The sequence below is a fragment of the Brassica rapa genome, chromosome A09 (genome assembly GCF_000309985.2).
Source record: "Brassica rapa cultivar Chiifu-401-42 chromosome A09, CAAS_Brap_v3.01, whole genome shotgun sequence".
Taxonomy (NCBI): domain Eukaryota; kingdom Viridiplantae; phylum Streptophyta; class Magnoliopsida; order Brassicales; family Brassicaceae; genus Brassica; species Brassica rapa.
In genome coordinates this window covers 24,579,856-24,605,663 of record NC_024803.2, presented here as the reverse complement: position 1 = coordinate 24,605,663, position 25,808 = coordinate 24,579,856, and the positions used below count along the sequence as shown (strand labels likewise).

At 35.5% G+C, this 25,808-nt stretch overlaps 2 protein-coding genes and 1 long non-coding RNA gene across 4 annotated transcripts; 2 read left to right on the top strand and 1 right to left on the bottom strand.

Annotated features, from left to right (window-relative positions):
* Positions 1–9,196: 9,196 nt before the first annotated feature.
* On the top strand, positions 9,197–12,792 carry LOC103840079 (cysteine-rich receptor-like protein kinase 11). 2 transcript variants are annotated; one of them, XM_018654516.2, is made up of 8 exons: positions 9,197–10,070; positions 10,209–10,985; positions 11,064–11,201; positions 11,284–11,405; positions 11,500–11,710; positions 11,784–12,021; positions 12,112–12,271; positions 12,361–12,792. In XM_018654516.2, exons 2-8 carry the CDS (start codon positions 10,226–10,228, stop codon positions 12,655–12,657), a joined length of 1,926 nt encoding a protein of 641 aa, XP_018510032.1. In that variant the 5' UTR covers positions 9,197–10,070; positions 10,209–10,225; the 3' UTR covers positions 12,658–12,792. The 2 variants fall into 2 exon arrangements, with proteins under 2 accessions (XP_018510032.1, XP_009114807.1); XM_009116559.2 differs by lacking the exon at positions 9,197–10,070 and having other exon boundaries at positions 10,077–10,985.
* Positions 12,793–13,051: 259 nt separating this feature from the next.
* Positions 13,052–15,819, bottom strand: LOC117128304. The gene is made up of 2 exons (XR_004451583.1): positions 14,384–15,819; positions 13,052–13,929 (listed from the first exon to the last, which is right to left on the bottom strand). It is a non-coding gene; the product is annotated as an uncharacterized LOC117128304 (long non-coding RNA).
* A 4,100-nt stretch (positions 15,820–19,919) lies between these two features.
* Positions 19,920–20,609, top strand: LOC103840076. The gene has a single exon (XM_009116558.3). The coding sequence runs from the start codon at positions 20,091–20,093 to the stop codon at positions 20,358–20,360; it is 270 nt and encodes an 89-aa protein (XP_009114806.1). The 5' UTR covers positions 19,920–20,090; the 3' UTR covers positions 20,361–20,609.
* The last annotated feature ends 5,199 nt before the right edge of the window (positions 20,610–25,808 follow it).

Genomic DNA, 25,808 nt, shown 5'->3' with positions numbered 1-25,808 from the left:
CTGTTCTCGGCATATTATGTTTCTATGACTGGCGCTCGATTACTAGACGAATTCGCCCAGGCAGTTCGATCTCTTGTTCTACTCTTTCAATCGAACTACGTTCGGCTTGATCCTCGAAAGGGGTATGTAGGCAGCCTTTCATAAGGTTCAGTCCGAAATCAAATCAAAACTTTTTCGTGACTTTTTCGTCTTTTGTTATCGAGTTGCGACTCAACTAGGTTTTAGGTTGCTAGAACTATGTAACTCGCTGACAGGTCTTGCAGCTAAAGCTTTTATCATCTTTTGTAATGATCGCAATGCCTTTACGCATATTTGAAATAAGATCAACTTTTTCTAAACTCATTTATTGTCTTTTCATATTTTCCGCATTTATTTGGTCATTTGCTATTAGCTCTCACAGGAATCCGGGACCTCAGAAAAAGTTAGGGTTTCTTGACTTTCCTTATTTTGACGAAAATCGACAATGCAAATTTCGGTTCCCACATCTACATAAATAATAAACTAACTATAAATTTGAGTTTTATTTTTTTAATTACAACTATATATTACCTTTTTATTTATTTTGAAACTCTCAACAATATATTGTTTAAAAATGTTTATATAAAAAATAATAGTATATAATAACCTTTAGTTCATATACTATTTAAGAAATATATTATTAGAAAATTGTGAATTTTAATTTTATTTAATACAAAATCAGTTGAGAAAAATTTATAAAATACTACCAAAAATTTTAAAAAACAGCTAGAAAATAATTTATTAATGTAGTAACAAGAATAAATTCAAAATTCATGTAATATTCCAAACTCAAAAATGTATATTCCTAATTATTTTTGAAAAATATAAAATTTTGAAAATAAATATTCAAACTCAAAATGATAATTTTTCAAATTTTACAAAAGAATACAGAATAACAGTTTAAAATGCACTATGAAAAACAAACTATATATGTTGTAAACTTAAAATAATCTAATATTTTTAAATCTTAATTAAAAAATAAAATGTAATATCATAACATTCAAAAAACTATCTTATATCAATAAAATTGCTAAAATAATGTGATAGATGATACTATGTATAAAATTTACAAAATAATAATGCTATATTATTAAAAAAAACATTCTTTTTACTTATAAATCGCGTAAAATACCAAAAAAAAAACCATTCTTTTCTTAAACACAAAATATAAATATATATTATATTAAACATATATATTTTCTATAATAGAAATAAATAAATTTCAAAAATATATTATATGCAAAACGTATAAATTAAAGAAAAAACAGATTTTGAAAGATGTTCTCTATTTGATTATTGCAGATTGATATTTTATTGTATTTAACTAGAATTTATGTTCGTAAGTACTTAAAAGTTAATAACAAAGTAAAATAAATTAAACAAATCACTATATATTAATAAGTCCGAATAATAAATATAAACAATATAGAACAGTAAAATAGAAATTATATATTTAAATAATTTTTAAAAATATAAAATATATTTATAAAATGAAAAAATATCCGCACGGACGTACGGGTCAAATTCTAGTTTAATCTTAAAGGATAATCGTTTTCATAAATACCATAAATTTGTTATAGAAAAACTAAATTAACTCTCATAAATCATTTATAAATATTCAATAATAATTTAGGAAACATTTCTATAAGATTATAAACTTAACCCCACTCCCTAAATAATAAACGGATAACCCTAAAAATAATCACTAAACACTAAACTCAGATATTTTGATTTTTTTGATTATGTGTATTTTTGAAAATGGTAACCAGTGTAAAGTATTTAAACAATTTCTCTAAAAATAATTAATAGTCAAATAAATGCTAGACTTTGTTATCAAAAAACAATTATTCATCAACTTATTAACATATGAAATTACATGTTTAAAAAAAATGAAATTTTTGTTTTTTTAAACCCATATATATGAAATTATAAAATATATTTTAATAAAAACTCATGTGTGTACACACATGTATTCATCTAGTCTATACCATTATAAGAGAACTATTCTAAAAATCTACTTAAACAAGATTGTTGGACCTATTCATTAGCTAATTTTACTGATCTCATTTAAACTCAACACATCATTTGATGCAGCCTGGATTATTCATAGTTCCATTTTATTAAAACATTTCATATGAACACGTCACTTATTAATCCCAAAACCAAACTGTGAATGAAAATCGCAAAACCAAAACGTGAATATTGAATCCCACTACCAAGTATGGGTTATTCATCACAACATTATATGAATCTAACATGTATCGTAAGTCTATTTCAATACTTTTATTAAAAGAGAAACTACTTTTTGCTCATTAACGTATGTTAATATTGGAAACCTTTCATTCAAATAAAATATTGAAATCATAGTTGTTAAAATTAAAAAATTTAATGCTGATATTGAGTACATTTAACAATCAGTTTGAAAGCAAAGAAAATATATTGTTGATATGCTAATTATATTCATTTACTTGATTAAGATTTTAGTGATTTTCAAATTCATTTTAAAGGAAGTTGATTGTTAGAATATATTATATATACGATTTGTAAATCAACAACAGAAACTATTCTTTTTTTTTAGAATACACATATTCATTAATTTAATTTAAGCAATCATCAGTTTAATTTTATTAACAAACATAAAACCATAAAATGTTTTTAAACAAAATAAATAATCTATATTAAAACTGTAGTAGTATTGAAGCTATTGATCATTCCTATAAACTAAAATGCGTTAAAAAAACATTGTATTTACTCTATATGACAAATCAAATAGTTTATTCAATTTTATGTATTATTATTAAGTATATAAGAAGCTTAATGACAAACTTTTGGATTTTAATGACAAAATTTTGGATTTTATACATTTTATAATTAATAGGTTTTCCTTAAATCCAAATTTTATGGAAACGTATGAGGTTGTAGAATCTCTGATAGAATTATGTATGAAGAACAATGGCATGGCTGGATTATATACGACCAATGGGTTTACCAGTTCTACCGTGGATCTCGATCAAATATGAAAAGAGTGGTTATATCATAATTAGTCTATAAACTGTATATGTACCCCTAGTAAAATGACTTAAATAATTTGTAACAAAAAAGAATGTTTTCTTCACACCATTTAAATGGAGATGCATTATTATTCCTCAACATTCGATTTTGGTTTGGATTTTTTCTTTTTGGTTCTAGAAATTTAGGAACTGTTCATGTATTTACAATGTTTAGTTTGGGTTAAGTTAGGTTATTTCGGTTTTTGGTTTGGTTCAGTAAAAAAGTTGAGAACCGACAAATATCCAAAAACAATTGGTTCTAATTTGGTTTTGGTTTGATTCTGGGTTCTTGGTAATTCTGGATCTATAGATAAAATATAAGGTAATTTAGGATTTTCAGTTTAAATATCGGGTAATTCGAGTTACTCAGATAAAATATCGGATTTTTTTAATAGTTTAAATAAAGTAACATTCGAGTAATCCTCTTTATGTATGTCTTCTCTTCGTCGTAGATCGGCAAACACTTCATCAATGGAAACTGAAACCAGTACTTTCCTTTGCACATATGTCTTCCATAATCCTCAGTCTCTTCCTCTGGATATGAAAACTGCAAATAGCTTCAGTCGATTTAGAGTTAACTATTGCCAAAACAATTACTAAAGCAAGCCTTAGCTTTTCTTAAGACGAATCAAATCGAAAAAGCTAATCTGCAAAACTCAAAACTGTATCCCTTCTGAACATTTTGCCAAGACTTATAACAGCAAAGATTGATTTCATGAGGAAATAGAGGATGAGGATGACCATAGGAGAAGATGAAAATCAAAGGAGACAACTGGGATATGAAGGCTTCAAAAAATCAAAACCCATCAGATTTGAAGCGGAGATATATAAAATACAATATGAAGTGTGTGTTTATTCATCAACCAAAGAGAGTATATATACAAGAGGAATCGAGTAAGCTAACTAGGAATAGGAATATGTAGATTAGTATAAATCCCTAGTATATAGGAATGTATCATTATCCCTTTACCCCCCCCCCCCCCCTCTCAAGTTGGTAATGACATATCGCGAATGTGGTCGGTAGTAATGAGCTTATCACGAACTGCACGAACGAAATAGCAGTCATTTTCCACATGTTTTGTTCGTTCATGAAAGACTGGGTTCTTTGCTATATGAATCGCAGACTGACTGTCACAGAAGAGTCTCGTAGGCTGAGTATGAGTGAACCTGAAGGGCAGTAGAAGAAGTTTAAGCCACTTTAACTCGCATGTTGTGTCAGCCATCGATCGATACTCTGCCTCAGCTGAAGATCGCGACACCGTGCATTGCTTCTTTGTCTTCCAAGAAACAAGTGAATCGCCTAGGAGAACCACATAAGCACTAAGATACCGTCGTGTTAAAGGGCACGCAGACCAGTCAGAATCAGAATATGCCGTTAGACTCAAGTTAGTGTCAGAAGAGAGCATAATGCCCTGGTCGGGACAACCTTTCAAAGAGCGAATCACTCGTAAGGCCGCTGTCCAGTGCTCCTCAACAGGTTTATGCATGAATTGAGATAAAATGTGGACAATGTAGTTAAGTTCAGGACGTGTGAACGTAAGGTAAATCAAGCGGCCAACCAAGCGTCGGTATTTGCCAGGATCATGTAGTCTTGTACCCTTTGCAAGAGCTAATTTCTGGTTCAGTTCCGTAGGAACAGGCGCCGGTTTTGCAGCAAGTAGTCCACATTCAGTAATTATATTGAGGGCATACTTTCTCTGAGACACAAATATGCCTTCAGGACCACGTGCAATCTCCAATCCTAGAAAATATTTCAATTTGCCCAAGTCCTTCATCTTGAAGCATTTGTGTAAATAATTCTTGAATCTGTGAATAGTGGAGATGTCATTGCCTGCAATAATGAAATCGTCCACATAGACCAAGATGTGAAGGCATATATTGGCTTCAATGAAAGAGAATAGAGAATAATCCTCATAGCTTTGAACAAAGCCAAAAGATTTCAGAGCGTTACTGAGTTTTGCAAACCAGCAGCGTGGAGATTGTTTGAGACCATATAGTGACTTCCGTAGTCGGCAAACTTTGGAAGGATCATCTGTTTTAAAACCAGGAGGAAGTTGCATATAAATTTCTTCCTCAAGATCACCATGTAGAAACGCATTATGGATGTCCATCTGATGGATCTCCCATCGCTTAGCAGCTGCGAGTTTGAGAAGAAACCTTACAGTGTTCATCTTTGCGACAGGAGCGAACGTATCTTTGTAATCAAGACCCTCTTTCTGGCGGTTTCCACGAGCTACTAGCCGCGCCTTAGGTCGTTCAACTGTATCGTCAGCATTGTATTTATTTGTATAGATCCAGCCACAACCGATTGCCTTCTTCCCGGGTGGTAATGCTGTAATATCCCAAGTGTGGTTTTCTTCCAACTCCGTTACCTCTGTTTTCATTGCTCCATTAAAGCGTGGATCATTAACTGCTTCCTTGTAATTTTTCGGTACATAATCTGTAGTAATCCTTGCTAGAAAAGCCTGGTGTTTAGCATTAAAGACAGAGGTAGAAGAATAATCGGCAATGGGATACAACGTCTTACCTGAGACCATCGACGAAGAACTCTGATTTTGTGGAGCGTGAATGTGAGAGGGGTTCGTGGTCGCAGAATTAGTGAGAAAGTTCTTCAAAAGAACAGAGGGTTTCTTAGTTCGATGGCCTCGACCAAGAAGATCCAGTAGACCCGGAGAACCTGAGTTAGGTGGTTCAATGCCTCGTGATGTCGGAGGTGATGTAGGAGGAGACTGTGATGGTGCAGGTAATGGTGCAGGAGCAGGTGTCTCAGACGTACATTGTACTATCGGCTCAACTGCTGGTAGCTCAGTATCTGTAGATATGGTCGATGTAGGTGTAATAGGAACTTCGGAGACATGTGTAGTAGGAGTAGGGTTTACACTAGGATCAGGGGTAGGTATGGTAGGTATAGGGTTTATCGATTCATGTTGATGATTCGAGGTATCGGAAGGTAGCAGCCAGTCATCCATAGGAAGGTCAGTATGGAGAACCGGTGGTGTAACAGAGACAGAGGTTTTGACCCCGGGAAACTGGTCCTCAAAAAATACGACATCCTGGCTGATGATGAACTCGTTTGTTTCTAAATCGTATAGGCGCCAAGATTTCTTGCCAAAGGGGTAACCAACAAATAGGCACTTACGACTTTGAGTAGCAAATTTATCTCTGTCTCTTGGTCTTTGGTGAGCATAGCAGAGACAGCCAAACACACGTAGTTGTTCAAATATAGGAGAACGACCGTGGAGAAGTTCGTATGGAGTTTTACCATTCAGAACATTCGATGGTGTCCGATTGATCATGTGAGCTGCAGCCAATATACTCTCTCCCCAAAACTCAATAGGTAAGTTAGACTGGAACAGACAAGCGCGGGCCACATTCAAAATATGTCTGTGTTTTCTTTCCACTCGACCGTTTTGTTGCGGCGTATATGTGCAGGAAGTCTGATGTTCGATACTGGGTTTCTCGGAAATAGGAGGCAAGAGTCATGAATTCGGTTCCGTTATCTGTACGTATTGCCTTTACTTTCTGTCCAAATTGACGATCACTCATAGCACAAAAGTTGCGAAGTAATGAGGCAACTTCTGACTTCTTGAGCATCAGGTATGTCCATACCGCGCGAGAGTAGTCATCTACTATGGTGAGAAAATAAACAGCCCCACAAGAGGAAGGTACGGTACGGACCCCAAACATCACAGTGAATCAATGCAAAAGGAAAATCAGCTTTAATAGAACTATCTGGAAACACTTGATGAGTTTGCTTAGCTTTAAAACAGATATCGCATTGAGAATCTCTAAAATCTATCTTAAAATCCTTAAACACCGGTAGAGTAGATAAAACTTTATAAGAAGGGTGGCCAAGTCGACGATGCCACAGAGTTGAAGTAGAGGTTTTCGACTTTGAAGCTCCATGACTGCGTGCAACCTTAACCCCAGTAAAATAGTAAACCCCCTCACATTCCTCCCTGCTCCAATCAGAATCCTCGAAAAACGGTCCTGTAAAACACACAATATATCAGTGAATATTGATATGCATCCAGTTTGACGTAATATTTTGGATACTGAGATAAGTGTGCAATGAAAATCAGGAACAAAGAGGACGTCGCGGAGCATGTAATCTTTGCTAAGACGCAAAGTTCCTTGTTTAGTAGCATAGGAATCTCGGCCATTAGGAAACGTGACGGAGGAGGATGGACTATCATAGACATCGTGTAGTAATGAGAGATCACCCGTCATATGGTGTGATGCCCCTGTATCAATAATCACATCAGTAAGTGTAGTTTTACCCGACAAACATTATGATGATAGATTGCTTTGTTGAGTTTGTAGAAGAGAGATCAACGATGTGATTTGATCCGAGTTGAATTGAGAGTTGCTTTGCCTTGCATTCGCTCTCCCACGTCCACGTCCATGATTGTTATTTGATCAACCACCTCGACCACCGCGAGAAGAAGATGAGCCGTTGTTGCTCAAGGAACCACTCGGGATATCCATGGACTAAGAAACACTCTGTTATGTCATGACCTGTTCTGATCTCTTGATCTTGGTGGAGTAGCATCTGTTGTAGAAAGAGTTAAGTTTTGGGAAGACTCTGTTTTAACAGAAAATCCTAAAGCTTCTATTCGTTGCTCCTTAGACCGAATAGAAGCCATGTTTTGTTCTTCACGAATAACTCGAGAGTAAACAATGTTAAGATCAGTAATACGAGATCATATATTAGAAAATCTGGAGTCGTCCAGGCCGAACAGGAATTTATGAACCTTAGCGTCTTCTCTTTCTTTTTCTATGTCATCAGCAGCCACACAAGTACATGGACAAGTTGTTTTCATATTCTGCAATTCTTCCCATAGCTTAGTAAGTCGACCATAGTAGTCGAGAACTGTTTGCCGTTCTGTTTGCAGTTGGTGATTTCATCTTGTAGTTGATGTAGACGTTTGTCGTTTTTGACTGAGAAGCGGAAGCATAAAGATTCTCAAAGCTTTTGTGCTTCAGGGACAGGAGTAATTGTTGATCGAATCTTGGAATCAATTGACGTACGGATCCATCCAACAATCATCGAATTTGCAGCGAGCCATCGCGATAATTCAGGGTCATCTTCTGGTTTTGGTATTGTGCCATCAATGAAACCTGTTTTCTGCTTGGCTTGCAAGGAATTGCGAAGTTCGGTAGACCATTCAGTATAGTTCTCATGCGTAAGAAGAACCGATGTAATAAGAGCTCCTGGATTGTCAGATGGATGGAGATAGTAAGGAGATGAGTTTCCGGAGGTAGCCTGCGTATAACTAGTATTAGTAGTAGTGGAGGCTGACGTAGGTATGTCAGCCATGGTGGTTGATGAACCGTAGTAGTAGTATAGAAGAAGATCAACAGAAAAAAATTAGGTATATGAGATCTTTAGCTCTGATACCATAAAATGTAATATGAAGTGTGTGTTTATTCATCAACCAAAGAGAGTATATATACAAGAGGAATCGAATAAGCTAACTAGGAATAGGAATATGTAGATTAGTATAAATCCCTAGTATATAGGAATGTAGGGTGGGCGTTCGGGTACCCGTTCGGGTTCGGGTCGGGTATTTCGGATTTTCGGGTATTTCGGTAAAGAGGTGTAGAACCCGTTCGGGTATTTCTGTACTTCGGGTCGGGTTCGGGTATTTTTAGTTCGGATTCGGTTATTTCGGATCGGGTTCGGATATTTAGGTTTTGAAAAAAAAAACTAAAATTTTCATTTCTCAAGTTTCTTGTATTTAAAAATATAACTTTCAATTAACTAATTTTTTATTTTTAATAGATTGAATGGTTAATAGATTTGGACATAACATTTTAAAACTAAAAAGACATTAATTTAGTTATTTTTTTTTTAATTTTGGATATAACTTTTTGTTAATTTTTGAAATAAAAAACTTGACATGCATTTTAAGTGAGTAACAAATCATTTTTTTCCGTAATTGTATGTATATCATATGAACTTAAAGTATGTGTAGTATCAATATAAATATTTTATATAAAATGAGAGATGTAAATTAGAAATATAAGGTTAATTATACATATGTTCGGTTATCTTCGGATATCCATTCGGGTTCGGGTATTATCCGTTCGGGTTCGGGTATCCAATATCTCCTTATTCAATACCTGTTCGGATATTTTGCTACTTCGGTTCGGATTTCGGTTCGGGTTTTTCGGATCGGGTTCGGGTGCCACTTCGGATATCGGGTAAAGTGCCCACCCCTATTGGAATGTATCATTATCCCTTTAATATAAGTTTATTCATAACACATCTAAAGGATTGTCGGGAAGATATACCCAATATAGCGGAAACTTGAAATCGATCAAAGATCGAAACCGAAACTCGCCTAAGCGAACTTTTATTAATTCAAGCGGGTCTCATATTCTTCAGAGTAGGAATAGTCGGGTGTACGCGTTAGTAAAAGAAACAAGGACCATAGACTATATTTTTTCTCATATAGATCAGACCCAGCCAGACAAAAGTTCTCTTGAGTCTGACCACCACTTGATCTATTCTAGATGGACTGTTGATAGAAAGAACAAAAAACATGAATGCACTGCACTGCCCGATTATAGCTTGAAACACACAACAACAAAAAATCGGTCTAGAGATTGAATTATATCACAAACAAAAAGGTAGAATCTCTAAATCCTTCTGAAAGATGGGAAAGTGTTAACAAGGATTAGAGAGAAAACTCTCTCTAAAGGTAGAGAGAGGTTAATTTGTGGGCCTATTTTTCTAACCAATATCCCAATACTTTTGGTCCACCTACCACTGCCAGGAGGCTGCCACTGCTTCGCTGTATAGTAATTACTTCGTGTCGTACTCTGAGTCCACATTTGAAACTTTCAACATTATTGTGTGAACAAAGAAAAAAACTTTTGACTTTTAACTTTGAATTTTGACTTTCAAAATCTGACTTTTGACACTCGCTTTGATGACCGTATGTGCATGATTCACGTCGATATCAACAATAGAAATTTCGGAGATTCCATAAGCTGGTAAGACACGTACATAGATGCGTAAATACTAAAAAGACTGATTTTGGTTTTGCTGTAATCTCTTAAGAAAAATGAAGACGAGTAGTTTGTTTCCAATAATACTCTGTTTTGTCCTCATAAGCTTTGGTGGTTCATCAGTTTCAGCACAAACATGTATGAACAATGGGAATTTTAGATCCAACGGCACGTACGATGCAAATCGCCGACTCATCCTCTCCTCTCTTCCTTCCAATGTCACAGATCAAGACGGCTTCTTCTACAACGGTTTGATCGGACAGGAACCAAACCGTGTCTACGCAAGAGGGATGTGCATCCCAGGATCAACTTTGGAGGACTGTTCTGATTGTATCAAGACCGCATCTGATGGTTTGATGGAGAGTTGTCCTAACCAAACAGAAGCATATTGGTGGCGAGGTGAGCCCACGCTTTGCCTTGTCCATTACTCCAACAAATCTATCTCCAGTTCTGCAAATCTGGATCCGCGTGTAACTCTCACAAACACTGGAGATCTAACCTCAAATCTAACAGAGTTCACGAAGATATGGGAAGACTTATTAGTTCGTATGATTGATGTAGCGTCTACACCAAAAAGCACGCCGTCCTCTAGTAATAACTATTATACAGCGAATAGTGCAGTCTTAGAAACTTTCCAGGATATATATGCATTGATGCAGTGCACACCGGATCTTTCATCTGGTGATTGTGAATATTGTCTGCGACAGAGTGCAAGAGACTACCAGTCATGCTGTGGTCAGAAGCGAGGAGGCGTTGTTATGGGGCGAAGCTGCTTTTTCCGTTGGGATTTGTATACATACTCTAAGGCTTCTTTTGAAAACATTACGGTGGTTTCTTCTCCTCCTCCTGTGAATGTGCCACAAGCTGCAGGCGATGGAGATGAAAACACGACCGTCAATGGTAAGTATTTTCACAGATAAATTAATTACTGTTAAAACACAATTGAAATATTTGACATTTATTTTCTGTATTTGTTAGAAAAAAGTAGCAAAGGAATTTCAGCTGGAATTGTCGCGGCCATTACCGTTCCGATTCTTGTTACCATCTTAATAGTGCTTGTTCTAGGTCTCGTTCTATGCCGGAGGAGAAAATCATACCAAAGAACTGAGATTGAAAGTTAGTTACTTGTTCCATCTCTTTATAGTTTTCTCTAGCAGAAGAAAATAATAAGCATAACTAGTACACCCTTGCTTTACAGCTGATAGTGATATTTCAACTGAGGATTCATCTCAATACGATTTTAAGACAATTGAAGCTGCAACAAATAAGTTTTCAAGCACTAATAAGCTCGGGGAAGGTGGATTCGGTGAGGTTTACAAGGTAAGGAGGTCTCTGTTTTACAGTTTTCTAAGTTAATATAGGTGTCATAAAAGTAACCAACGTACGGTATTTTGTTTTATTCAATGTTATATAGGGTAAGTTACCAAATGGGACTGAAGTAGCTGTGAAGCGACTGTCGAAAAATTCAGGGCAGGGCACAAGAGAGTTCAGGAACGAGGCTGTTCTTGTGTCAAAACTTCAACATAGGAATCTGGTTAGGCTTCTTGGATTCTGTATGGAAGGAGGAGAAAAGATTCTCATATATGAATTTGTTCCCAACAAAAGCCTTGACTACTTCTTATTCGGTATGATTCTCTTTCAAACTCGAAGGATTCTTCCTCAGCTTTAGACTGATTGGTCGTACATGGAATTTTGTAGACTTTGAAAAGCAAAGTCAGCTAGACTGGACTCGGCGTTACAAGATCATTGGAGGGATTGCTCGAGGGATTTTATATCTTCATCAGGATTCACAGCTGATAATCATTCATCGTGACCTCAAAGCCAGCAACATTCTCTTAGATGTCAACATGATCCCAAAAATTTCAGATTTCGGATTGTCAACCATCTTTGGAATGGAGCAAACTCAAGGCAATACCCACAGAGTTGCTGGAACCTAGTAAGTTTCATAATAGCTGAAACACACAAAGAATTTGTTAGCCGTTTTTCTATGGCATATATTTTATTAACCAAAGTTTTACGTTTTCAGTGCTTACATGTCTCCTGAGTACGCAATGCATGGTCAATACTCTATGAAATCTGACATTTACAGCTTCGGAGTATTAGTTCTTGAGATTATAAGCGGCAAGAAAAATAGTGGCGTTTACAAGATGGATGAAACTAGTACTTGTGGAAATTTGGTCACTTATGTGAGCATAAATTAATAAAGTCCTCATGTTCCATCAATCTAACATCTATAAACACATGACCAAGGTTCTTGATTTTTTTATTTTGTTAGGCTTGGAGGCTTTGGAGGAAGGGGTCACCATTAGAGCTGGTGAATCCTGCAATTGGAAGAAACTATCAGGGTAATGAAGTCACTAGATGCATCCATATTGCACTCTTATGTGTTCAAGATAATCCAAATGACCGTCCAATGTTATCAACTATCATCTTAATGCTCGCTAGCAACACAGTTACTTTACCAGTGCCTCAATTACCGGGTTTTTTCACAAGAAGCATGCACAGACTAGATCCTTTATCAGATGAATTAGTAGTGTCGAGTCAGTCAACTAACAAAACTTTTCCTCATTAGTTCGTAAGAGATCATATATATTTTCTCATATTTGATTTAATTTCTCCACGCACATAAGACACAGATAAGTATCTCTTTAATTGTGTTGTAAGTTGTAAACTGCATACTGCTATGATAAGTTTTATAATTATAGTTTTTGGTGTGGAGATCAACAACGAAACTGAAAATTAAGGCAATTTTTTCAGGTTATTTGCTCTCTTCAAGCTGATGCTGTAGAGTTTTGACCTAAGATTAATTAGAGTTCAAGTTATCTAAAATTTGGTATTAAGCTTAAAAGTAAAGACACAATTCAGTTTAATGATTGTGGGAGCTAAACCCTCAATCATAATTTTAATGTGAACGGAATCAAATTAGGGAAATGGTGGAAAAGTTTTTTATGAGCGGATCTCTAAAATAGCTTGCAAGAACGTGACTTAATATTAATGACAAGGAACATGATAAATACAAAGAACAAAACAAAAGATAAAACAATTCAGAAGGAAGTACTTTAGATATTGGGTGAGTAAGTCGAAAAGATCGAGAGTCTATCAATAATGATCTTGGTCTTGTGATTTTATATTTCTCAGTTTGTTCCAACTACTTTGTGTATCTAGAGCGCACGTGTCTTTCCTTGCTTTAGAGATCTTGGCTGTTTGTAGACTCGGAGCTCGTTGTCTCAAGCTGCGAGGTAAGCCTTTAGGCAAGAATAGATGGGTTTCGCTGAATGATCATGTCTTCATTGCCATTTCAATCTGTTTGATTAGACATTTACTAGGCTAGATTTGTGTGATAAATCTTGCTTTAATAGTTTCCCCTAACCCATTAAGTGACATGATTAGGCATTTACTGTGCAAACACTCGATTTTCTTCAAAAATTGCCGGCTGGTTTCCCATTATGTCACTTTTGCCGAAGTCGTATGCTGATTGAGGATAGATGTTTTTCCAAATAACCCCAAATTTGGTACGCCACATCATGGGCCTGCTGGTGCTTTCCCGAGAAGTGGGGAGGGGGGGGAGGTTCTGTTGATTGTTTTTAATGTGATCAATATTTTTTCTACCAAGAGGAATCTTGGGTTCGAGGGTAGTTTCTATTTCTATCCTCACACGAACTGTAAAATCCTCATAGAGATTCCGCGTAGAGATGAATGGAGAAAAAAGTATTTTTTTTTATTTGAAGTGAATGAAGTTTCGATAGGAAATTTCAACCCTAGATGGATGTTGATTGCAGATATTTTAAGATTAGAGCCTTTATCTGATTGCCTCTGTGCTTTGGTTTGTAATTTGCGCGGGGAGCTGTCCACAGAGCCGTGTTCACCTTATCAATTTTGGAGCATTAGCCCCAAGCCCTCTCTCACATTAGTATATTTTGGAGTCTTCATATTCATAAATCATATAATTAATATATGATAATATGATAAAAACTATAATTATCTCTTAATAATTTTTAATAATATGACCATTTCTACTTAGTTGTTGTGAATATTAATTTCATTGTATATATTTTATTTTGAATGTCGAAAACATTTTCTTACATATAATTTGAGTTTGTATATACAATTTTCAGTTGTTACCAAAATATAATTTTTGTCATTAATTTTCATAAGATTAATTTTTCTTAAAAATAATTTTAAAATATAAGATAAGAAAACAATTTATTTTCTGGTTCGTATTAAAAAAAATTAATACGCATATTTGATATAAAATAAATTATTTTTGCTCTAGGTCCCTGATAGCCTTCGCACGGCACTGGCTGTCGATTGGCCTTCTTTTAGCAGGGCGAGAGTGTTCGATGTGCTAGACATTTTTGAGTCTGTAAGTTTTCTTCTTTACCAGGAGACAGGAGGAATCATCTGACCTAGAAGCCGGAACCTGGAAACCGGAACCTAGAAGCTGGAACCCATAACCAAGAGATCGGCGTCCTGCTCTAACATGAATGTTCTTGCTCCTGAATTAAATTTCCCTAACAGTCTGTATACATTTTAGTCAGGAAATGGGTTGCCAGACATATACTCAAGGCTAAAGAAGATGTTCTCTACACAAAACCAAGTATCACAAAACTCAAAGCCTTTTCTTGGAAGGTAAATGCTTTTCAAATAATCTGTCATTTTATTTAATCAGATGACATGTAGTAGTGACAAGGAATTTGAATCGTCTCCATATGCGAGGTGATGATATTTGTCTAAGATGTATAGAACTTGATGAGTCTGTAAATCATGCTATCTTTAAATATCCACGTAAGCATGGTCTCGACACTCTTGCCTTTACACCCTCTCATCAAAATATGTCCCATGTGCCCATCATAAACACTAACATGGATTATCTTTTTTTGGAGGAAGAAAAGTATTGAAGACTCGTAAATGGACAGAGATCTTTATCCATAGATAATTTGGTATCTATAGAAAGAAGGTAATGATAAATATTCAGAGGGATTGGTAGAGACCCACTTGAGCTTATCAGATATGCATAAGGAGAATGTCAAGCATGGTTCACAGCAAAGGAACCAACTGATGGGGTGAATCATACATCATTAGTAACATCTGAGGTCTTAAGCTTAGAGAATATATGCTTGATAGATGATTATTGGACCTCTACATCAATCTTCAGTGGATGTCGATGGGTTTGGAAGATAGCTCTGGACACACATAACTTATGGGTTAAGAAATCAAAGATGAAGAGAATCTGCTTTGCATTCGGAGCTGGAAGCGCTAAACTGAGAAATGGACAGCATGTTGCAACATTCAACATGTCAGCATTTTGGAACTGATTGTAAAGACCTGATACCGATGATAAATGAGTCCCAGGCATGGCCGACTTTATTGACAGACCTAAACGAGATACAAAAACTGAAGAGAAGATTTAATGATTTCAGGATATCCTATATTCTTCGGGAACATAATGAGACTGCTCATTTTTTAGCTAGAATTTCTCGATCTTTTCATAAGGCTCTATGTTTTGTCGGTTATTCTGTTATGGTATGATTATTCATATCACATCAAGTTTATGTGATAAAAGAGAAATTCTTGGGTTCACCCCCTAGAGTGAACCTGTAGGTTCACCAACCAATAGTGTTTAAGTATTTGATATTTGATATCTTTTAAAAAAGGAAACAAAATTGAATTTCCAAATAAGATTATATTTTTAAAATAAAACAATAAAAATACATAAAAATAGTTACAAAATAAAAATAAATAAATATTGTTAAACCTTTAGCAAAATACTAAATCCTATATCCTAAATCCTAAACTCTAAACCCTAAATTATAAACTTTAAATCTTAGATAAACCATAAACCATTGGAAAATTTTAAACCCTAAATCATACATTAAAAACTAAATCTTAATAACACTAAACCCTAAACCCTAATCACTAAACCCTGAACCCTTGGATAAATCATAAACTCTAAATCAAAAATATTTAAAATTAAACCCTAGAGTTTATGATTTATCCAAGGGTTCATAGTTTACCCAAGGGTTTAGGGTTTAGTGATTAGGATTTAGGGTTTAGTGTTATTAAAATTTAGTTTTTAATGTATGATTTAGGGTTTAAGATTTTTCAACGTTTAGAGTTTATCCAAAGTTTAAGGTTTCAACGTTTAGGATTTAGGGTATAGGGTTTAGTATTTTGCTGAAGACTTAACAATATTAATTAATTTATTTTTTGTAACTATTTTCATGTATTTTTATTATTTTATTTTAAAATATAATCTAATTTGGAAATTCAATTTTGTTTCCTTTTTTAAAAGATATCAAATATCAAATACTCAAACACTATTGGTTGGTGAATCTATAGGTTCACTCTAGGGGGTGAACCCAAGAATTTCTCGTGATAAAATGGCCTTTAATTTTTTTTCCAAGAATTGTACTATGAAAATTAGTTAACTTCAACGAAACGAAGGTTGAATTTCATAATATCAAATAATTTCAACCGAAAAAAGTATTAAAAAAATATGAACCAAGGAAATAATAATTCACATATAATATATAATCCAACTTTCTAAATAAAAACAAAAGTGAAATAAAATATTTCATAAATACAAATTTTCTAGGTGAATCTCGGGCCAACCACTAGGTTTTATTAAAGTTGTAACATTTACACCAAATCGAAGATTTAAGATTTACAGATGTCAGAATATTTTCCCAAAATGTACCGCTTAACGTTTTTGGTCCTCTTGTTTGCTAAGCCAATTGATAAAGTAATTCCTACGTAATTTAAAGGACATTTTACAATGGTAGTTTGACGTTTATTAATATTGAACAATTGTGATTTACTATATTATTGGTTCTTTAGAATCTTTACCCGTGGATTGCCATTTATATTATGCCATTTTTCCCAAAAATAATTATCGATAAATTCGATACTGTACTTTGGCTGACCTTACATGCACATATTAAGAGTATCTCTAATATAAAATTTTTTTTTCCAAAATAGAGTAATTTTATAGTAGAGTTGAATTTTACTTCAATCCTACTCTACTTAAAAATGAAAATAGAGTAATAAACAAATAAAAATGAATTATTTTATTTATGGAGTAAATTAACCTTTTATTCCGCTAGAAATTGAAAAATAGAGTAATGAATTATTTTCTTTCGGTTACTTCACCCCTCTTATTGGATTTCTATTTTCAAAGGGAAAGAAATTGAGCTCCCTTTTCTGTTTGTAAATTTTTTTCGATCAATAAATCGATCTTGATTTTCTGAATGCGGATCTAGCTCTTCGCTATGGCGAGTCTTTTGGTGTGTGTTTCAACCATAAACAGAGCTGGTTACAACGATGATGTTTTCCTCTGTTTCGGATTGAATCAATAAAGGTCCGATCTTGTTTGATCAGCAATATCTCAAGGGTACTCTCTTTCTTCATCTTTACATATCCATATTGCTTTTCTGAGATCTTATACCTTATTATCAGTTATGCTTGATCTCTATCTTTTGAGGAAGTCAATCTTCGCTTGTAAATTGTGATAGGCCAAAGTATTTCAATAAGATAAAGAATCAAGTATTGCATGTTTGTCTTCATCGGTTGATCCAATTTAAGAAAAGTTGAAGCTTACTCTCCGTAAGTGTTTCGACAATGACTGAGGTCAATTGCTTAAAGCTTTTTGGTGAATTCACATCTGGTGTAAATGTTGAAGTTTTTGAGGCAGAGGCATTTAAGCAAATAGAATCAATTTCAGATTTGTTCTTCAGAGTTTGGATGCGGCCACCGGCTTTGGTAAATTTTCCAGTGAAGAAGCAACTCGTTCCACTCTGCAACATGTAGCATCTACCCTTGCTTGATTTTGGACACAAGTGAGGTCATGGATTACTTTTTTGGCGGTTAAAGAATTTGTTACTTTTGATTGTCTTTTGTTTTTTAAGAGGTCCTCGATTATTTTTTTGGCAATTACAAAGTTTTCTGAAAATAAAGGAATGCAGTGTAATTTAAAAAAAAAAATTGTAAAACAATGATATATGTGTTCAAGTGACTTATGCTTTAATATATAAGGGATTATGCCAATTTGGTTAAGTTCTTATGCATCATGCTTCCTAATTCTTAGGTTGTACCAATTTTGCTTAATTCCTTTTCTCTTGTAACTGTGTGATATCTTCTATGGGAGAATTATTAAATGAAACTTTTTTTAAAAAAAAAAAAAAAAAAAAGTGAGTAAACAGCTTGGTTAATACAAAGTATTACTGCTTAATATCTATTAATCTAACTTTATTTTGAAGACTGTAAATCTATTGTGTAACCCTAGAGTCTATGTGGATTTGATCACTAAGTACTACATCTGAACCTCTTATTTGAGAGAGTAATTTACTCATTAGGGTAATTTGAGTGATATCAATATCTAAACCGACAGTTAAGTTATATGCAATATATATTAAATATACCAAATAATATAATAAAATTAATATAAATGTCAAATTTCAAAAAATAAAATACACTAAAATCAAATATTTTTCTTATCTTAAAATAAATGTATTTTAAAATAAAAAATCTAAATAAGAAAACTTTTGTAAATTAATATCTTTATAAATTATTAAAATTTTATAGTCTCAATATTATTAATTTATAGAGATTCTACTGTATATGTTGCTACTCCTAAAATATTCAAAGGTTTACACTTTACATGAGAAAGAGGTTGTCTCCGCCTCACGGCTGAGTACGGGATTTAGCCAAAATTTTTTTTTTTGGTCCAGTATGCAATTCGTTTTTAAATGACTCGTATGACGTCGGTAAGGACGGCATATTTCGGCTTTTTAGTGGACTCTATTTCGTGCGTTAGAAACCTTTCAGCCTCACGGTGGGCGCCAATTGTTGAATCCTAAATCCGGTAACAGGGAATTTATAGACTAAACAAAGATATAAGTATAATTAATGGGGGCCAAAGGTTTCGTTTAAGGAAGTGTTTACAAAAAGCCAAAGCGAAGAATAAAAGAAGAACTCCTAGTCGTAAAGACGAACTTGGGATTCTCGCTACTTTTATCTCCCTAGTCTTTTTCTCTCTATTTTTCCCTCCCCTCTCCGTAATCCTTTTTCCTTCTTTTATAGATTTTAGTTGCGTGGTTTTGTGGGTGCGTCGTGATTACTTTCTGACACGCTACAGTGATCGGTGGATTGTCAGTGAGTAGGTTCGGCGCCGCGGTAGGAGCCTCGGCCTATTCCTTCCTATCGTTCGGTGGCGTGTTGTCAGGTCGTCTCAGGGAGTTGGTGAACTGCTCACCCTGATGTGATGATGGCATTCGGCGCGGACCTTGCTTCCTTTTATGGGCTTCGTCGTGTCGCTCCTGTCTTAGGCTCAGTTTTAGGATCGGGCCGTGTCAGCTTCTGGGCATTGGCACTTAGCGAGGCCCATATCTAATAGTGATGATGACGGAAGCTCCGGAGTTGGTGCCCAACAACTTGGCAGTGTGGCTAAGGAATCAAAACTATTAATTCTTAGGTTCCACCAATTTTGCTTAATTCCTTTTTTCTTGTAACTGTGTGATATCTTCTATGGAAGAATTAATAAATGAAACTTTTAATTAAAAAAAAAAACAAAAAAAAAAGTGAGTAAACAGCTTGGTTAATACAAAGTATGAAGTTGAGTTTAAAAAAAATAATCAATCGAGTATATTTGCACGAGCGCCAAATAAAGTACAGGAAAACCAGGTGCGCGAAGCCACACTTGCCGTAATCAAAGACCTCTTAAAAGACAATATTGACCCTCGTCCGACTTGTTCTGAGTTGGGTACAATGGTAATTCGACTAGTCAATTCACCGAACTTAAACGACAAAACTTGGGAAAACCAGGGGAAGACAGCGTCTGGTTTTGCACTAACAAGCGGCAAAATCTAATCCTCGTCTTCTCTATTATATAAACGAACTCATCAAATCTCATATTCTTCATCGACAACTTTCACAAAGCAATTATCTATTTACACAACAAAAAACAAAGCAAGAGTTTTTGCGATTAAGAAAAATAAACACAGAGAAAAGATGAGTTCAAGGAGCAAAGCATGGTTAGTGGCAGCAACTATTGGAGCTGTGGAGGCCTCCAAAGACCAATTAGGTCTATGCAGGTGGAATTACATGATCCGATCGGTGAATCAACGTATCCGAAATAATGTGAGATCTGCTACTCAGGCGAACAGGTTCTCTTCTTCGTCCACCACCGTCGTGTCTTCCGGTAAAGATGGTGACAAGGCCAAGCAAGCTGAGGACTCTCTCAGGACAGTCATGTACTTGAGCTGTTGGGGTCCTAATTGATGAAGACAGATCTAAGACTTTTATTATATTTGCCATCGATTGGATCCGACAGGTTGTGTCTATGTCGGTGAAATCGAAAGCCTAAGAACCTTAAACAGAGACGCTATGAGTCTTGGGTTTTTTGATGGATTGTTTCGGGATACAATTAATAACGGATTCGAATTGTACAGGATGTAGAGATGAATATAAATGTTTATGTTAATGTTAGTGGAAATATTAGAAGCTTCCGTGATCCATTTGTTTGACTAATCAAGCTTGCTATTGTTTTTGCTATCGAACTTCACAATATGCTCTTCTTGGAATGGGATTTCTTAAAAGGCTTATTTGTGGTTTTAAAAAAAAAAGGAGTAATAATTGTTATGAGATAAAGGTTTAGATGATTATCCATTTTGCATATTATATTATTATTTCTCCATTAAATCACTGACTGATGTTATTGTTTAATATTTATTTGTGAAATATCTGATTCTTAACCGACTTTGCTCTACTTTTTTTTTAACACTGAAAGATTATATTCATTAACTGGAATCTTTTACATAAGAACAAACTGAAGGTCAAGCCAACAACTGATAACCAAAGCCGACGAGTTAAACAAACTCTCGGAGTCTTAAACCAGCGGATAAAGATCAATCCCTGGAAACATAATACATGTCGATTAAAAGCAAAAACCTAAAGATAAAAGCTAACAAACATAGATGAAAGCAGTGATGAAAGCTCCTAAGCAACAAGACATCCAAACTCCTATCGGCTCTTTGATGAAGAGAACTTGAAACTGATACCTCCCATGGTGAATAGCGCAAGCAAATTTAAGCAAGAAACCAAAGCTTCAGTCGGGGAACAGAACATAAGTTCTATAAAATTCACCCGACATTGACTAAGTCAACATGCGACAAGGTTACGTCAAGGAGAAGCAAGTTAAGGACAAGGTCTCGATCAGACCTTTAGGTTGAAGACAGGGAGCGAATCGCTTCACACCGTCCACCGACTTTGCTCTACTATATAAAGAGTATATCTGATTGAGATAGAAGAATATAATTAGATTAGCTTTTACCTCTTTTTCTCGTTACTCTCCATCATCTCATTATCATCTCACGCCTATTTTTCTCTTTTATTACTAAACATAAAATAATATATAAAGAAGAACAACATCAGACTTTTGCTTATTTTACAACAATAATTAGTTTTGTAGAAAAATGATAGGAAGAGAGAAGAGGAAAAAAATGATATAATGTATCTTGGATGGCTCTAGGTGATTTCAATGAAATATTAGGAAATCATGAGAAAGTTGGAGGAAGAACGAGACCAGAGGCTTCTTTTACAGACTTCAAGATGATGATGAGACAATGCGACTTTAGTGATTTACCTGCAGTTGGTAATCGTTTCTCCTGGTCTGGCAAGAGAGGGAATGACATGGTTCACTGTTGTTTAGACAGAGTTATGGCAAACACAAGATGGTTTACGGACTTCCCAGCCTCAGAGACAGTCTTTTTGGAATTAGGAGAATCGGATCATCGGCCTTTGGTTACATACTTATCATCTGAGAGAGAACAACCAAGAAGACATTTCAGATATGATAGTCGCATGTCTGATAAAGAAGGCTTTAGAGAAGCTGTTCAGAGGGGTTGGAGGGGATCAGGTCAATCAACTTTTCTTCAAATACCTCTTACACATCGATTAAGCAGATGCCGACAACAGATATCTAACTGGAAGAGATGTAATCGCACAAATGCAGAGGAGAGAATCAAGGTTCTACGAGCTAAACTAGATAATGCTATGAGTTCGAACTCCATCTCGACGGAGGAAACAAATGTTATAAAGGAGGACCTTGATCAGGCTTATATAGAAGAGGAAATATTTTGGAAGCAAAAAAGTCGAATCATGTGGCTAAGAGCAGGAGACAAAAACACCAGCTATTTTCACTCAGTCTCCCGTACAAGAAGAATCAAGAACACGTTAACTTCGATACAAGATGAGCATGGTGTCTTTCAACGAGGCCATACGAATATTGCAATGGTCGCAACGAACTACTTTGACAATCTGTACACCTCGCAGAATGACATCAGCAGACACTTCCCTCAGGTTTTTCAGGGCTTTGGTCAGAGGGTTAATGCGGCAATGAATGAAGATCTAGTTCGCGATATATCAGAGGAAGAAATAAGAGATGCAGTATTTCAAATAGGGCCGCATAAAGCTCCTGGTCCAGATGGATTCTCTGCAGTTTTCTTTCATCAACATTGGGATGTGGTAAAGGAGGATATCATACGCGAAGTGAATCAGTTCTTCCATGAAGATGGTTTTGATGAAACAATGAACCACACCAACATATGTCTAATACCGAAAGTATACCCCCCTAATGGTATGACTGATTTTCGACCAATTGCTTTATGCAATGTTACCTATAAGATCATATCAAAGATACTTATAAACCGCCTGAAGCAGCATCTAAGTGGAATTATTACTGAGAATCAAGCGGCTTTCATCCCTGGGCGAATGATATCAGATAACATCATCATGGCACACGAGATATTACATTCACTGAAGGTACGTAAGCGACAAGCTACCTCCTATATGGCAGTAAAAACGGATATTACTAAGGCCTATGATCGGCTTGAATGGTGTTTTCTGGAGGAAACAATGACTAGAATGGGTTTTCACACAAAATGGATCAAGTGGATTATGTCTTGTGTTACTTCAGTCCGTTTCTCAGTCTTAATTAATGGAGTACCTGAAGGATATATTACACCGCACCGTGGTCTGCGCCAGGGAGATCCATTATCCCCGTATTTATTTATCCTTTGTACTGAAGTGTTATCTCATCTGATGAATCAAGCTATGATGGATCGTTCTCTGATGGGGGTTAAGATTGCAATGCAAGCGCCGGCTGTGAATCATCTCTTGTTTGCTGATGATTCTCTCTTCTTCACACTGGCGAATCCTAGAGCTGGAAAGAGACTGAAACACATATTTAACATCTATGAGTCAGTGTCAGGGCAAGCTATTAATTTGCAAAAATCATCAATCATATTTGGCAGCAAGGTGACTGAGGATGTTAAAAGGCGAATGCGCAACCTGTTGGGCATACATAATGTTGGTGGACATGGAAAGTATCTTGGATTGCCAGAACAATTTGGGAGCAAGAAAGGCAAGATGTTTCAGTACATTATTGATAAAGTTAAAGCAGCAACTCAAGGGTGGAATAAAAGATTCCTATCACATGGAGGAAAGGAGATTCTCTTGAAAGCAGTTGCTCTGGCTATGCCAATATACACGATGAATGTGTTTCGGCTACCGAAGATGATCTGTAAAGAAATTAATGCTATCTTAGCTAAATTTTGGTGGAGCTCGGGGGAAAGGAAAGGCATGCATTGGTATAGTTGGGATCGTATCTGTGTACCAAAGAAAGAAGGTGGTTTGGGTTTTCGGGACCTGGAAAAATTCAATCAAGCTCTTCTTGGGAAACAAGTGTGGCGCATTCTACAACAACCCCAAAGTCTAGTAGCAAGAATGCTTAAAGCTCGATATTTCTCGGATGGAAGTATACTAACTGCAGTCTTGAAGAAGAAGGCATCATATGCTTGGAAATCTCTACTTCATGGACATGATTTACTCAAACAAGGTATGAGATTTGTTATTGGTAAGGGGATGACAGTAAGCATGTGGACGGATCCTTGGCTTCCAACACATCCACCCCGACCCCCACGTTCAGTTGATGGAAACAATATATTGGAAAGTGTCAGTGACTATATCAACAAAGATGGTTCAGGGTGGGACATTCAAAAAATACAAGCAAGGGTGATACCAGAGGATGTGGAACATATACTGCGACTGAAAATAAGTTCAAAAGCGGAGCTAGATCTGTTGGGTTGGCACTATACAGATTCCGGAATCTACACTGTTAAATCGGGATATTGGTTAAATACTCATTTACCTCATTCAGATCCAATCATCCCTCCGTGGGGAGAACCGTTGATCAAGCAAAAACTATGGAAATGCAGTTCACCACCAAAAGTAAAACATTTCCTATGGAAGACTCTATCAAAATCCCTTGCAGTGGGAAGTAATCTACGAAGAAGACACATCACTCCAAATGATCAGTGTTTGCGATGCTGCCTAGGTCCTGAGACAGAGAAACACCTCTTATTTGATTGTCCATATGCTCAACGTATATGGCGAGCGTCAGGAATAGCTCATCCAACTCTCTATGATCCGACAAGAACTTTAGAGGAAAAGATAGAAGTCTGTCTCACATGCAATACCTCGACCATGTTACAACACATCAAAGATTTGCCAATTAGTATCTTATGGAGAATATGGAAAAGCAGAAATGCACTCGTCTTCCAACAAAAATCACTAGAATGGGGGGTAGTTCTTAAACAAGCACGAGCTGATGCTGTTGAATGGACTACATATGGTTCTACGTTTGGAGGAATATCAGTAGTAAATGAAAATGCGGCTACTCGTTGGAAAAGACCACAAGAGGGATATTTTAAATGCAACTATGATGGGTCTTTCACCAATACAGACACACCAGCGAAAGCAGGATGGATTCTCCGAGACTCTAAAGGTATATATCTTGAAGCAGCTCATGCGATTGGACATAAAGTAAATTCACCTATTGAAGCCGAGTTTCAAGCTTTTCTACTAGCATTACAACATTGTTGGATAAGGGGTTATAAAAAGGTCCAGATGGAAGGAGATAATAGCAAGGTCGTGAACATCCTTAATTCGCAGGTGCTACAGTTTGATTCTTATAATTGGAAAAGGGAGATAAAATGGTGGATGAATAAATTTGAAGCTGTGGAGATTACTTGGACCCGAAGACAAGGAAATAAAGTTGCAGATATCTTATCAAAGACCCATATTCCATATGGAAATTTGTTCTGTTGTTATAATTATGTTCCTAGATTCATCACAACCCTGTTACATTATGACTTTGTAATTTCATCGATTGAATAAGATTATAATGAAGTTAAAAAAAAAATGAATTATGAGTTTTTGTTTGATTATATCATCTAATTTTCCTTTCTTAGAGGTTCTGCATTAAACCAAGCCTTAAATACGATAATCACATGATCTATTAATGTTTGGGAAGTTAAAATAACTGAAAGACATTAGTCACACAGAGAAGATTAACTACACTACGATCAAACACATCAGTACCAACGAGAAATACTGGTTCGTACCTTATAGCTCTGGAAGAAAATAATAGGGAAATTAGGTTAAATAGCTAAGAAAAAAACAAAATTAAAAATCTAACCAAAATTTTCTTTTTTCTCTTACTTTCTCTTCCTATCTCTTTCTACTCTCTCTCCCAAAATCTAATTTCTCTTTTTTTTTGGTTATTTAGCAAAAAAGCCCAAAATAATACTCTCTCTGCTCCACAAAACAAATTTTTTAATATTTTTACACATATTAAAAAAACACATTAAATTACTATAATAAATGTAT